This window comes from Salmo trutta, chromosome 14, assembly GCF_901001165.1.
Source record: "Salmo trutta chromosome 14, fSalTru1.1, whole genome shotgun sequence".
NCBI lineage: Eukaryota > Metazoa > Chordata > Actinopteri > Salmoniformes > Salmonidae > Salmo > Salmo trutta.
Window position 1 is genome coordinate 39,694,736 of NC_042970.1, and position 14,377 is coordinate 39,709,112.

The following is a 14,377-nucleotide window of genomic DNA, read 5'->3' on the forward strand; positions in this document are numbered from 1 at the left end:
ATTCCATTGCATGAGCCACATCAGTTAACATCATTTGAATTAACATTCTACATTTACTATGGAAATGATTGCGTCTCAATACCAGGCAGCCATTGCGAATGTACCCATGAGTTTACCAATCAAATTGCTAGGGTTAGAGGTTCCGAGACCTTTCTATTCAATCTATTTCTATGTGCTATGCATCAAATCAAAACTGTGTTTAACTGGATTTAGCCTCAATTGCATCCCTGCTACAAGGTCTGTGTCTCACCCTGTCTACCCCAATGCAAACAGGCCTAAAGATGTCATTAACACTCCCCTTTACAACACCTTCTTTCTCTGGGTTTGTGAAGTAAAGTTCTGAAATGCCTCTCCCCATTATTTATCAAAGGTCCACCCTATCTTGAGATCGGTTTCTTGTTGCACAAATTTCCCATTGACATCAACCAATTTATGATTTACTTGAAATTCAAAGTTATGCATAAGTTCGGATTCGGCTTCTAAGTCACTTCAACGTGTCTCCCCAAACCAGTTAAATATAATGTCAAAATCTAGATTTCAGCCTAAATAGACATACCCAAAAGTAATGATTTTCCATGAGGGCCATGAACAATACATAGTAATGCTTATTCTGACAGAAAGATCAAAATCTCACCTTTCCGGTAAAAATAGTTTTAAATTGCTGAGGTGTTGTCACTTTTGAGGACACAAGCTCAAGTACACAGTACAAATATGATAGAAATATGAAAAATCATACAGGATATGTTTCCTATTCAATAAAAGTGGGAGAATAGAGCTCGAAATGCTTTCTAAATATGGAAGCAATCAAATAATAAACAACTTACTATAATAATTCACCTGTCTTATAGCTGATCATACTTAGTGACTACAAAACTGGCACCATTTCAAATAACTGACAACAATTTTCTGCCCAGTGTCCTCTGAATGACTCAGAGACTCCATTTAAATGCCTGCTAACTCGTTACAACTTCAGCTTTAAGCACAAAGAAGCACAACATGCTGTGACCAAGACAAAGTGGTCTTGTTTCAATTCTACAAAATTATTTTGTATTTGTTCATGTTGAGAGCTCTTAAATCTGAGAATATCCCAGCGAGATGATTATGCTTTTGCTGTAAATCGCTAGGCTCTCCTGTTTCATATACCATATTGTAAGTGGAGCTGCGAGTTTCACAGCCAGAGGAAATTGATCCTTTGTCTGGATAGGCCAGAAAATGTGACGTGTCACTCCCTATGCAAATCAGGTGTCAGATTTTACATACTGCATCTCAGATGAGAGCAGAGAGCAGTATGTGAAGCGGGACAACCAGAGCTTTCACAGAGTGCACAGCATTTGATGTTGCGCCATCCACAAGGCTCTCTGTATACAAAAATGCGGTTGGAACTGGTTCAGAACTGCTCAAAGTCCCCTTAACTTCTCCCAATGCCACCTTTTACTCAGCTCATGCTCTCCCAATCACACTTTTCCAATGAAATTCATCCCTCACTCTCCATTTTGTTCTGTGTTTAGGTTTATTTCCCTGCTTGCGCCCCTCTCTCTGCCTACTTTAACCCGCATTCCAAGAGCTGAGGGTACTGGATTGGTGTCAGCAATATGGTGGAAACTCCCTTAGCCTTTCAAATAGGCTATAGAGCTATTAGTGCATTTCTTACACCTATCCCAATGCTTTCCAATTGAGTGAATGAAGGCAGAGGGAAAGGAATGACTGGAATTGAGCACCTATTTCACACGCTATAACTTTCAGCTGCAACTGTTTACATATAAATTGAGAAAAAAACATCGTGGTTCAAAAACAATGAGAAACAGAGCAGAAGTTTGAATATAAATATATATAAATATATACATAAACCAATGAATATACTGTAAATGTTTTTGTTGCTCTGTTTTCCTCTGTACATAGGTTTGCATATTTTATAGGACTTTTACTTCTATCTACAAGGACTGAATAAAAATGAAACTTTAATTACTTCAAAAAGATGAACGAAAACATAATAATCAATGAAACCAGGTTTTAAAAAAAAGAGTCCATAGGAATATGGTACAACTGTATGACCTGACCTAGGCATTTAACCAGAAAACAGTCAGGGAGAGCATTGAACTCAATTAGAGCATAGACATGCATTGGCCTTTTTATACAAGTGTTTTGGGGTTTCTTTCATTTATTTATGTATTTATTTATTTATTACTTCTGTTTACAAATGATATGCATGATTTCATGGCATTATTTTTCTATGAGTTGGTATGTGACCAAATAGTTTTTTATATTCATGTATAGGCCTACATTGTGGTACATTGTTGACCACTTATTGTCTACAGGATCACAACTTGCAACAGTTCTTTGAGAAATGGAGATTATACTCATATTTGCCAAGTTTGTTTTGTTACGTTTTCTCAGAGGTTTATCTGTTGTTCTTTTTTTCATTTGTGATTGTTTATTCAATATCAGAGCTCTACTGTTCTTTTAAAGCGTTATGCTGCTGTTTTCTGAACCGTTATACATTTCACTTCCCCGCTCTTAATATTTAAATGCACCTCAACTGTTCATCTATCTAGATGATTAAAGCTACAAAGTGCATTCAAATTGCGGTATATTTCTGAACTTCTACATACAAATTCCAAATTCAGCTAAATGTGGCAGCATATAGGTTGCAATGACATTGACATGGGAATTTATTGTTTCAAAATTAAAATACAAATTAAACTTTTCCAGAATAAAATAAAAACCTTGTTAGCTGTGATTGTGTTCAACAATTTGAATTTACCTTTGCTGTTTTGTCATTCTGTTTCATAACTGCTCTGTTGTTGACCATCTAAGCTCTTGGAAACATGGGATAAACATTAGGTTAATATTTACCACTTCTCCTTTGGACAACGTTTCTAAAATATGTCTATCCATGAGAGGAATTTCCTCTCTTGCTAAACATTGCTGCTAATGTAGGACTTGAAACCATAATTAGCTGATTAGTGATAATTAGTGCTTAGAAATCCCACATAAAATGTGTCCCTTATTCTGAAGTGTTAAGAGTTCTGTATTAATCAGAGAAATGTTGTTTCTTTTGTCTCAATTATCATATGTTTTTTTTGTAATGTCTTATAGAGCTCTGATGTTGTACAAGTGTTCAGTTCTATCAAGGGTAAAATACCTATCAAAAACTGCACTATTTCATCAAATATTCAGTTACTCAATTTCCGATCATGTGGTCTACCTTCAATGCTGTTATCATGGGTTTGTTCCTACATTTTACTTCTTCAATGGATTCAAAAGTATTCTGAAGACAATTTCAGCACATGAAGGGGATGGGGAATTGAATGTTGCGTGTAGCGCTTTACCATGTCTGATGAGGTAGGCTTCTCATTGGTTAGTGCGCTTTAGGCTCCCGCCCTCGTCTCTCCAGACTGCACCATTCTCTGATCCCTGGACTATTTTGTAATTTTAATGAATGATGCGTCTCAGCTTAGCCCAATAATAAAGCACAGTCTAGAATACACCCGTGTTGTGACTCAAACTTACTGCATATTCTAACAGCCTCGACCAGGGTCGTATTCATTAGGCAGCAAACGTTAGAAAATGTATTGCATTTCATATTAAAAATAATTTGCCCTAATGAATATGACCCAGTTCTTGTAATCCTTCAGTTCTGAGATAATGTGACCAAGGTGGTCACGAACTAAGAAGATTCACAAGAATTGTACCATTTACATTGAAGTGATAAGAAATCCACGTATGAGAAGAATTAAAGTGCATTTAGCTACTTTGTCGGTGACAATGTCACAAAATATGGAGACCACTACACAATTTTTATTTGTATTTTTATTTTATTTACATTTAATATAAAAAACAATCAATATAAAAACAATTGCATTTTAAAAATACAATAGTACAATTACCTAAATCATGATTGTCTTATTTGGACATTTCAAACCAAAACAAATAGAAGGCACTGACCTCGATTTAAGAGCCAATGGTAAATATCAAGTAAATGATTAAGAATTGTAATTTTTTCCCCCTCAGGGTAACTACTTCCGGACCCCCGACTCAGCAGATGAAAAAAATCTCTTCCAGTATCTGGCTCTCCTCCAGGTCCTGTTGGGGGGTCCGGTAAGGGCCAGGGTGGGAGAGCAGAGCTTGGCGGGCTGGTTTGGGGACACTGAGGGGGGGCTGGCATCGGGTAGGGTTGCCTCGATGGGCGGAGGGGCTGTTTCGCTCGGGCAGAGAGATGGGACTAAAGATCTCCAACAACTCAATCAATGAAGAGTCCAACCTAGAGCAAAAACACAGATGAAGAGGAGTCAATGAATGAAAACCCATTTGATAAGTGCATGATACATCTACTTGCTAACATAATCGCAATATTACCTATGTAATATTGTCCTTTCTTGAATCTCTCCAGCATTCGTGCCATCCTATTGCTTAACAGGAACTAGACAAGGCCAAAGCATGACTGTGGCACAAAGCTTGTAGTGCAAATGTGTAGTGCACCTCGTATTTGTTAAACAGAAGATATGAAAGGATATCCATGTACGGATGAATTGTTAACTCAATGTTTTTGTTCTGTAGTGTCCATTGAAGTGTAACACAACCAGTGTAAAATGTATAAAGCCCTGGGGTGGACAAGCAGAAGGGCATGAGATGTTACAGGTGCAACAGAAAGAGATCGAGAGCGCACAGGGGCCTTCTCTTCCAGAATAAGAATGAGGGAAGAAATAAATAAACCAAAGCGAGAGATTAAGCTAATAGAGATTCAATCCTTCAGTCTGGCTGCTTGATAAATTATTCAGTGTGTACACACAGTTGGACGAGTGCATTCCAGATACAAAACATAAATTCTTAAAGCACGCTCCATCGATGTTTCTAACATAATTCGTTGCTCGTTTTAAAGCTACGAATTTAAAACACAGAAAATGTATCACTATAAATATTTTGTTAAACAGAAAAAGACTCAGATGGGTATCAGCAGCCAGCATCGCTGACCACCCACGCACATGTCAACGAGCGCCGTAAGCCAACCATTGGCTCTCAGAACCTCGGAAGCGCGTAGATGCAAATCGATGCTGCTTAAGAAAGAACGATCATTGTAGTTTTCCACCCATTTCTTAAAATCTATGTACTTTGAATTAATCTGTACAAAAGTGTGTAGGTGGGAAAACAAAGGGGACACCTATAGGGGATGACACCCGCTGGGGGGAAAAACAAGATTGAAGCTTAAGTAAATCCGTCTTCTTCATTTGGTCTTCTTTTGACTGACAATAGCAGTTAGTGGGGAGAAGAGTGACAGTGTGTGAGAGAATGTGTGAGAGTGAGTGAGAGAAATACAGAGTGCAGGGAGGGAGTGTCAGGGTGAAACTTTGGCAGGGCTCCCTCTTGAAATGTGAGAATTTGCATTTTCATTTGTGGATTTATTTAACGGACAGGCCTCTCAAACAGCCATCCATCAACGGACGACATTTCCGTAATGAATAATGCATCACTTACCGGCGGTCACAATCTATAACAAGGTAAAGGGGGTGATGGGGTGGGGGTACAGTTTGGGAAAGGGGGAATTCAAAGGTTGGGAGGGGGAAGTGAGAGAGGGAGATGGATAGAGAACAGGCCGGGTGGGGAGAATGCTAATGGTTTGGAGGGGCCATGGATACCAAAGGCCTTCGTTGTTTTACGCAAGGTTCAGTAGCAAATGGCCTGCGGGTATTAATATCACTCAAGGGGGCTCTTTATGAATCTGCTTGACTACATGCTCCCACAGATAAGTCACACAGAAATAAATGAATACATTTCGCATTAGAAAAACATGCATACTCAAAGTTGCTACCTTCCATATCAGACTCACTACATTCTCCAGACATATCGAGCCCATACTTTCCTGGGTACTACTCTCCAAGATCTGCAGTTAGTCTATCCACTCTTTGCTCTCTCCCCTTTTCTCACAACTTCCTCAGGTTGTTCCGCTCTTCTCTCATGAAAGATGTCCGTCTCGCCCTAGCGCCCACTTTCATTTGCAGTCCAAACAGTATTATAAAAACCCTATAAAATGGCAGGCGTGTACATCGCACATGTCAATTCCCAGCCAATCAATAGCAGGCGGGCAAGGTGAGGAGGGGGAGGGAAAGAGGGAGGCAGGAGGATGCAATGGAACTCTCATTACTAACTAGCACAGGAGGCCAGGGATTAACTTGTCGTTTCATGTTTAACCCAGCCCTATTTTGCAATTTCACCTAAGATTAAATTGGTTAAAAGTTAATGGTTGTTGGGGTTTGCTTCTGAATGAAAAGAGGTGGTTTACCATTAGGGTAAGGACCACAGTACAGCGTGCGTCAGTTTTTGCTATACCATGGCACTCATTCAATGTTAGTGTGGAATTCCTGAGTTGCCGTGGTTGGTGGCAGGCATACATTAAGGGGGATGCATGGGTATGGTAGGGCTTACCCCTCACTCTCATAACATCTGCAAAAGTCTACATAGTGCCAGGACGACCCTCGCCAACCTCCCCGCAAAACAAAAACCCTTAAAATGACATGCTTCTTTGATTCCCTCCACACACACAAAATCAGATTGGGTGTCTGAATAATGCAGGAAGCTGATCTCGGACAGCGGACTACGATAAAATATTTCTGTCCATACATAAGCTAGCATTCTCCGGTGCTTGTTAGCTTAAGCAGCCCTGCGTCGCTGGGGTTTGGCATTGTCTGGATTAAAGGGCAGGTGAGAGCAGAGCAGGCAAGAGGGGCTGATTACTGTCTGTCTGTTGGAAGGGAAAAGAGAGGAGAGGGTGTTTTTACTCCACATTTCCTCATTAAAGAAGAAGTTCTGACCAGGGTTTTGAGGTAACTCTTGGCTACTAAGCTTGTCCAAACGACCTTCTGCTTCTGAACAAAGGGGACTCCTAAATCCAGTGAATATTGACTACAAAATCAACTCTTGGCTACTATGCTGGTTGGAGTGGTTTAGGAGGCCAAAACGGAATGCTGTTCCCATTTAGTTTGTTTCAATAAATTATCCAAGAAAGACATCTGTGGGTTTTTGAGCATACAGAGTCTGAAAAGTGTAAGTCAATCTTGGGTGTCTTTTGGAGACAATGACTGGCTGAGGTCAGTTGACAGCTCAAACTTTTTATTAAAAAATCTAAAGTTGACAGTATAACGTTACATCGTCTGACTGAAACGTTAACATGCTAGAAACTCATACTAATAAAACAAGCTGAACGGTGAAGACAACACTTGAACAATGATCACGTTTGTCGCTGTTAAGAGCAAACCTCTCAGAAGGGCACTAATGACATGCTTTCAAAGTTCAGTCATTATAGGTGGTGGGCCGACACCGAAAACAGTCAAGTTGATCGATCTACGTCGAGGAGCTGATTTTCTGTATACGACAATGAAAATTTCTTCTGATTACTGTAAAATCTGTTGGCAGCTTAAATCCTTGCAAATCTTCTCAGAAAAAGTCGTTTTTCAACGCTGCATGCTTCCATCTACGATGTAAAACACAGCCTCAGATCTGCTGTCAGTGTATATTAAGAGGAACTAACTCTAGCTCTGAAAGACTGAAATAAGATAAATATCTGTGAGTGCACTTAAAATGTAGAATGCAACACGAATAGTCTTGATCATATGAAGAGGTAAATCACTTGACCATTTAGCCAATGTATTGAAAGCTAGCCAACGTCACAGTTGACGAGCATAACCAGCTAATAATGTAAACATCAATGTGCCTGCTCAGGAAGTTGGTGTTTCATTAGCACTCACTCGGGTCAGTGAATTTAATTTTGAATCATGTTTTGGCATGGATCTCTCATTTCAAGTAACTAGCAGCAGGTTTAAAGAAAAATTCAATCATATAATTCGCATAGAAACCAAAATAAAAGCATGTTGACGAGTGTGTCGTGTGTCAGATGTGTATGACAGCTGCATATACATAGTAGCCAACACATATGGAAAACCTTGCAATACAATCTTCTCTATAAAACAGCTGTACAATGCGCTCTGCAATAAGATAACCAGAGTTTGCCATATGGAGCTGCCCAATACCATGGTGTACAGTAAGTCTGTAGCCTGGCGTGAGCCTTGGCTTGTGTGAGCCGGAACAGTTCATAGGCAGGAGCCAAACTCATGATTCTGGAGCGTGAGACAGCTTGATGTACAAGTACACCCCGAGACAGGACAGACGGAAGGCCGTACCCCCAATCTAGCTCCTCAATGCTAAGTGCCAAGCGGAGACGCATCAGGTCTCATTTTTACAGTCTTTGGTATGACTTGGCCAGGGATTGAAATCACAACCTTCCAATCTCGGGGCAGACACTAACCGCAGGGCCACCGAGTTGGTGAATAGGCATCATGTTGGATGTGTCGGAATATAAGGTATGGAGAATGATAAAGAGCCTGTGGGATTATAGAAAAAGCAGTTGTGAAATAAGTGTTTTAGTTTCAAACACTAAATGTTCAGTGAATGTGAGAATATTTTGGTGGTTTATATTATTAACTTTCCTACTAACTTTCTAAAAGTTGACAGTGTCAAAATCTTGCCAATCCATTCATTATTCTACTAACTAATTATGAGTGTGAGACATCTTTTCCATAATGTACGTTTCGTGCATATACAGTGAGGGATAAAAGTATTTGATCCCCTGCTGATTTTGTACGTTTGCCCACTGACATAAATGATCAGTCTATAATTTTAATAGTGGGTTTATTTGAACAGTGAGAGACAGAATAACAACAAAGAAATCCAGAAAAATGCATGTCAAAAATGCTATAAATTGATTTGCATTTTAATGAGGGAAATAAGTATTTGACCCCTCTGCAAAAAATGACTTAGTACTTGGTGGCAAAACCCTTGTTGGCAATCACAGAGGTCAGACGTTTCTTGTAGTTGGCCACCGGGTTTGCACACATCTCAGGAGGGATTTTGTCCCACTCCTCTTTGCAGATCTTCTCCAAGTCATTAAGGTTTCGAGGCTGACGTTTGGCAACTCGAACCTTCAGATCCCTCCACAGATTTTCTATGGGATTAAGGTCTGGAGACTGGCTAGGCTACTCCAGGACCTTAATGTGCTTCTTCTCGAGCCACTCCTTTGTTGCCTTGGCCATGTGTTTTGGGTCATTGTCATGCTGGAATACCCATCCACAACCCATTGAGTTGTCAAAGAGCTCCATTTTGGTCTCATCTGACCACAACACTTTCACCCAGTTGTCCTCTGAATCATTCAGATGTTTATTGGCAAACTTCAGACAGGCATGGCATGTATATGTGCTTTCTTGAGCAGGGGGACCTTGCGGGCACTGCAGGATTTCAGTCGTTCACGGCGTAGTGCGTTACCAATTGTTTTCTTGGTGACTATGGTCCAAGCTGCTTTGAGAGCATTGACAAGATCCTCCCGTGTAGTTCTGGGCTGATTCCTCACCGTTCTCATGATCATGGCAACTCCACGAGGTGAGATCTTGCATGGAGCCCCAGGCCTGGGAGATTGACAGTTCTTTTGTGTTTCTTCCATTTGCGAATAATCGCACCAACTGTTGTCACCTTCTCACCAAGCTGCTTGGCGATGGTCTTGTAGCCCATTCCAGTCTTGTGTAGGTCTACAATCTTGTCCCTGACATCCTTGGAGAGCTCTTTGGTCTTGGCCATGGTGGAGAGTTTGGAATCTGATTGATTGCTTCTGTGGACAGGTGGCTTTTATACAGGTAACAAGCTGAGATTAGGAGCACTCCCTTTAAGAGTGTGCTCCTAATCTCAGCTCGTTACCTGTATAAAAGCCACCTGGGAGCCAGAAATCTTTCTGATTGAGAGGGGGTCAAATACTTATTTCCCTCATTGAAATGCAAATCAACTTATAACATTTTTGACATGCGTTTCTCTGGATACTTTTGTTGTTACTCTGTCTCTCACTGTTCAAATAAACCTACCATTAAAATTATAGACTGATCATTTCTTTGTCAGTGGGCAAATGTACAAAATCAGCAGGGGATCAAATACTTTTTTCCTCTCACTGTACATTTAAACAAAGATCACCACAAATAATGTTTAACAATTTAAACCTTGACCTCGGAGTTACTCTGGACCCTGATCTCTCTTTTGAAGAACATATCAAGACTGTTTCAAGGACAGCTTTTTTCCATCTACGTAACATTGCAAAAATCAGAAAATTTCTGTCCAAAAATGACGCAGAAAAATTAATCCATGCTTTTGTTACTTCTAGGCTGGACTACTGCAATGCTCTACTTTCCGGCTACCCGGATAAAGCACTAAACAAACTTCAGTTAGTGCTAAATACGGCTGCTAGAATCCTGACTAGAACCAAAAAATTTGATCATATTACTCCAGTGCTAGCCTCCCTACACTGGCTTCCTGTTAAGGCAAGGGCTGATTTCAAGGTTTTACTGCTAACCTACAAAGCATTACATGGGCTTGCTCCTACCTATCTTTTCGATTCGGTCCTGCCGTACATACCTACACGTACGCTACGGTCACAAGACGCAGGCCTCCTAATTGTCCCTAGAATTTCTAAGCAAACGGCTGAAGGTAGGGCTTTCTCCTATAGAGCTCCATTTTTATGGAATGGTCTGCCTACCCATGTGAGAGACGCAGACTCAGTCTCAACCGTTAATTCTTTACTGAAGACTTATCTCTTCAGTAGGTCCTATGATTAAGTGTAGCCTGGCCCAGGAGTGTGAAGGTGAACGGAAAGGCTGGAGCAACGAACCGCCCTTGCTGTCTCTGCCTTGCCGGTTCCCCTCTTTCCACTGGGATTCTCTGCCTCTAACCCTATTACAGGGGCTGAGTCACTGACTTACTGGTGTTCTTCCATGCCGTCCATGGGAGGGGTGCGTCACTTGAGTGGGTTGAGTCACTGACGTGGTCTTCCTGTCTGGGTTGGCGCCCCCCCCCTTGGGTTGTGCCATGGCGGAGATTTTTGTGGGCTATACTCGGCCTTGTCTTCGGACGGTAAGTTGGTGGTTGTAGACATCCCTCTAGTGGTGTGGGGGCTGTGCTTTTGCAAAGTGGGTGGGGTTATATCCTGCCTGTTTGGCCCTGTCCGGGGGTATCATCGGATGGGGCCACAGTGTCTTCTGATCCCTCCTGTCTCAGCCTCCAGTATTTATGCTGCAGTAGTTTATGTGCCGGGGGGCTAGGGTCAGTCTGTTTCATCTGGAGTATTCTCTTGTCTTATCCGGTGTCCTGTGTGAATTTAAATATGCTCTCTCTAATTCTCTCTTTCTCTCTTTCTTTCTTTCTTTCTTTCTCTCTCTCGGAGGACCTGAGCCCTAGGACCATGCCTCGGGACTACCTGGCATGATGACTCCTTGCTGTCCCCAGTCCACCTGGCCATGCTGCTGCTCCAGTTTCAACTGTTCTGCCTGCGGCTACGGAACCCTGACCTGTTCACCGGACGTGCTTGTTGCACCCCCGACAACTACAATGATTATTATTATTTGACCATGCTGGTCATTTATGAACATTTTAACATCTTGACCATGTTCTGTTATAATATCCACCCGGCACAGCCAGAAGAGGACTGGCCACCCCTCATAGCCTGGTTCCTCTCTAGGTTTCTTCCTAGGTTTTTGGCCTTTCTAGGGAGTTTTTCCTAGGGAGTTTTTCCTAGCCACCGTGCCTCTTTCACATGCATTGCTTGCTGTTTGGGGTTTTAGGCTGGGTTTCTGTACAGCACTTTGAGATCTCAGCTGATATACGAAGGGCTATATAAATACATTTGATTTGATTTGAATTTATTGAGTACGGCGACAAATAGCAAAGGTTTCTCAGGCAGTCAGATTTTTTCTACAAGAGTTTCAGGCAGTATTGGAAGTATCTAAATATAGTGTAGCCTATCAATCAATGTACATCAAGTGCCATTTAGGACACAATCTTACAGTCCAGAAAAGAGAGCTATACAATCTACGACAAACACTTGGGCATCTAACCTAGAACTTATCAATGCATGCTTCAGTATTTCCCCTCCTCTCTAAAAGCATTTTGTGTGCCCCCATAGGTGCATCGAAACGGTCACCAATGTGCTAAGTGCCTTAGCAGAATGCAATCTATAGCTTGTGTGGTCCAGATACAAGAACTCTACCATCTATGGCAAAAGCCTGGGCTCATGACAGGGACAATAGAATTCTCACCACTGTATGTTACAATTAGGGGTTGGAACCGGTTCAGCGAACAACCGATAACCTGAATCAGAACCGGAAACTAAAGTGATCTATACTGTCCCAGAACAGAACCATTATTTTAAAAGCATAGGAACCGGTTAATAACATTCCGGGCATGTTTTCCCCAGTCCCCCCCCCCCCCCCCCCCCCCCCCCCCAAATGTTTGTTTTAAAATTGCAACAAAGCGAGCGCCTATGCAAAGCCCTCACTGTCACACAGAAACGTATTCTGGCTTCTGCCAGCCAGCTGGAAATCTTTGCCAGTGGGTGTGCGTGTATGTAGGCTACCTGCCCCTCCCCTCCTAAGCATAGGTTTCTGTAGCCTACTGACAACATTACAAGCGTGATTCAGAAATTCAGTCTGATAGCCTTGAGATAGAAGCTGTTTTTCAGTGCCTCGGGCCCAGCTTTGATGCACCTGTACTGACCTCGCCTTCTGGATGATAGCAGGGGTGAACAGGCTGTGGCTCATGTGGTTGATATACTTAAATTATCTTTTTGGCCTTCCTGTGACATTGGGTGCTAAAGATGTCCTAGAGGGCAGGTAGTGCGCCCCCAGCGATCCGTTGGGCAGACCGTACCACCCTTGTGAGAGCCCTGCGGTTGCAGTCGGTGCAGTTGCCATACCAGGCGGTGGAAACAGCCGAACATGATGCTCTCAATTGTACATCTGTAAAAGTTTCTGGAGGGTCTTATGGCCGAAGCCAAATTTGTTCTGCCTCCTGAGGTTGAAGAGGTGCTGTTGCACTTTCACCACACTGTCTGTGTGGGTGGACCCTTTCAGATCGTCAGTGAAGTGTACGCCGAGGAACTTGAAGCTTTCCACCTTCTCTTCTGCGGTCCTGTCGATGTGGATAGGGGCGTGCTCCCTCTGCCATTTCCTGAAGCCCACGATCAGCTCCTTAGTTTTGTTGACGTTGAGGGAGAGGTTATTTTCCAGGCAGCACTTTGCCAGGGCCCTCACCCCCTCTCCGTAGTCTGTCTCGTGATTGTTGGTAAACAGGCCTACTACTGTTGTGTTGTCTGCAAACTTGATGATTGCGTTGGAGGCGTGCGTGGCACACAGTCATGGGTGAACAGGGAGTACAGGAGGGGGCTGAGCACGCACCTTTGTGGGGCCCCCGTGTTGAGGATCAGCGAAGCGGAGGTGTTGTTTCCTACCTTTACCACCTGGGGGTAGCCCGTCAGGTAGTCCAGGACCCCGTTGCATAGGGCGGGGTTCAGACCCAGATCTTAATGATGACCTTGGAGGGTATTATGGTGTTGAAGGCTGAGCTATAGTCAGTGAACAGCATTCTGACGTAGGTATTCCTCTTGTCCGGATGGGATAGGGCAGTGTGTAGTGCAATTGTATCGTCTGTGGATCTATTGGGGGAGTAAGAAAAATGAAGTGGGTCTAGGGTATCACGTAAGGTGGAGGTGATATGATCCTTAACTAGCCTCTCAAAGCACTTCATGATGACAAAAGTGAGTGCTATGGGGCGATAGTCATTTAGTTCAGTTACCTTTGCTTTCTTGGGTACAGGAACAATGGTGGACATCTTGAAGCAAGTGGGGACAGCTGACTGGGATAGGGATTGATTGAATATCTCCATAAACACTCCAGCCAGTTGGTCAGCACATGCTCTGAGGACGCAGCTAGGGATGCCGTCTGGGCTGGGAGCCTTGCGAGGGTTAACACACTTAAATGTCTTACTTACGCCGGCCACTGAGAACGAGAGGACACAGTCCCTGGGAGCAGGACGTGTCGGTGGCACTGTGTCATCATCAAAACTGGCGAAGGTATTTAGCTTGTCTGGGAGCAAGACGTCGGTGTCCGCGATGTGGCTGGTTTTCCTCATTGTAGTCCGTGATTGGCATATGACATACGTCTCGTGTTGGAGCCGTTGAAATGCGACTCCACTTTCTCTGTACTGACGTTTTCCTGTTTGATTGCCTTACGGAGGGAATAACTGTTTGTATTCAACCATATTCCCAGTCATCTTGCCATGGTTAAATGCGGTGGTTCGTGCTTTCAGTTTTGTGCGTATGCTACCATCTATCCACGGTTTCTGGATTGGGTAGGTTTTAATAGACCCCGTGGGAACAACACCCTCTATACACTTCCTGATGAACACTGTGTCCGTGTAAAAAAAACATCTTCATGTAGAAATAGAATGAAACAGGCATTTTTGCTCTATTATAGTGGCCACTATAGTAGACATCGATCAAGGGCACAAGGCTACGTGTGCA

General features: G+C 42.7%; 1 protein-coding gene across 2 annotated transcripts in view; it reads right to left on the reverse strand.

The window, feature by feature from the left end:
* Positions 1-3,795: 3,795 nt before the first annotated feature.
* The window catches only part of kiaa1328 (KIAA1328 ortholog), a 44,061-nt gene continuing 33,479 nt past the window's right edge, over positions 3,796-14,377 (reverse strand). For both annotated transcript variants that reach the window (XM_029775774.1, XM_029775775.1), the window contains exon 11: positions 3,796-4,261. In XM_029775774.1, the coding sequence (XP_029631634.1) occupies positions 4,036-4,261 (226 nt within the window). In that variant the 3' untranslated portion in view covers positions 3,796-4,035. The remainder of the gene's footprint in view (positions 4,262-14,377) is intronic.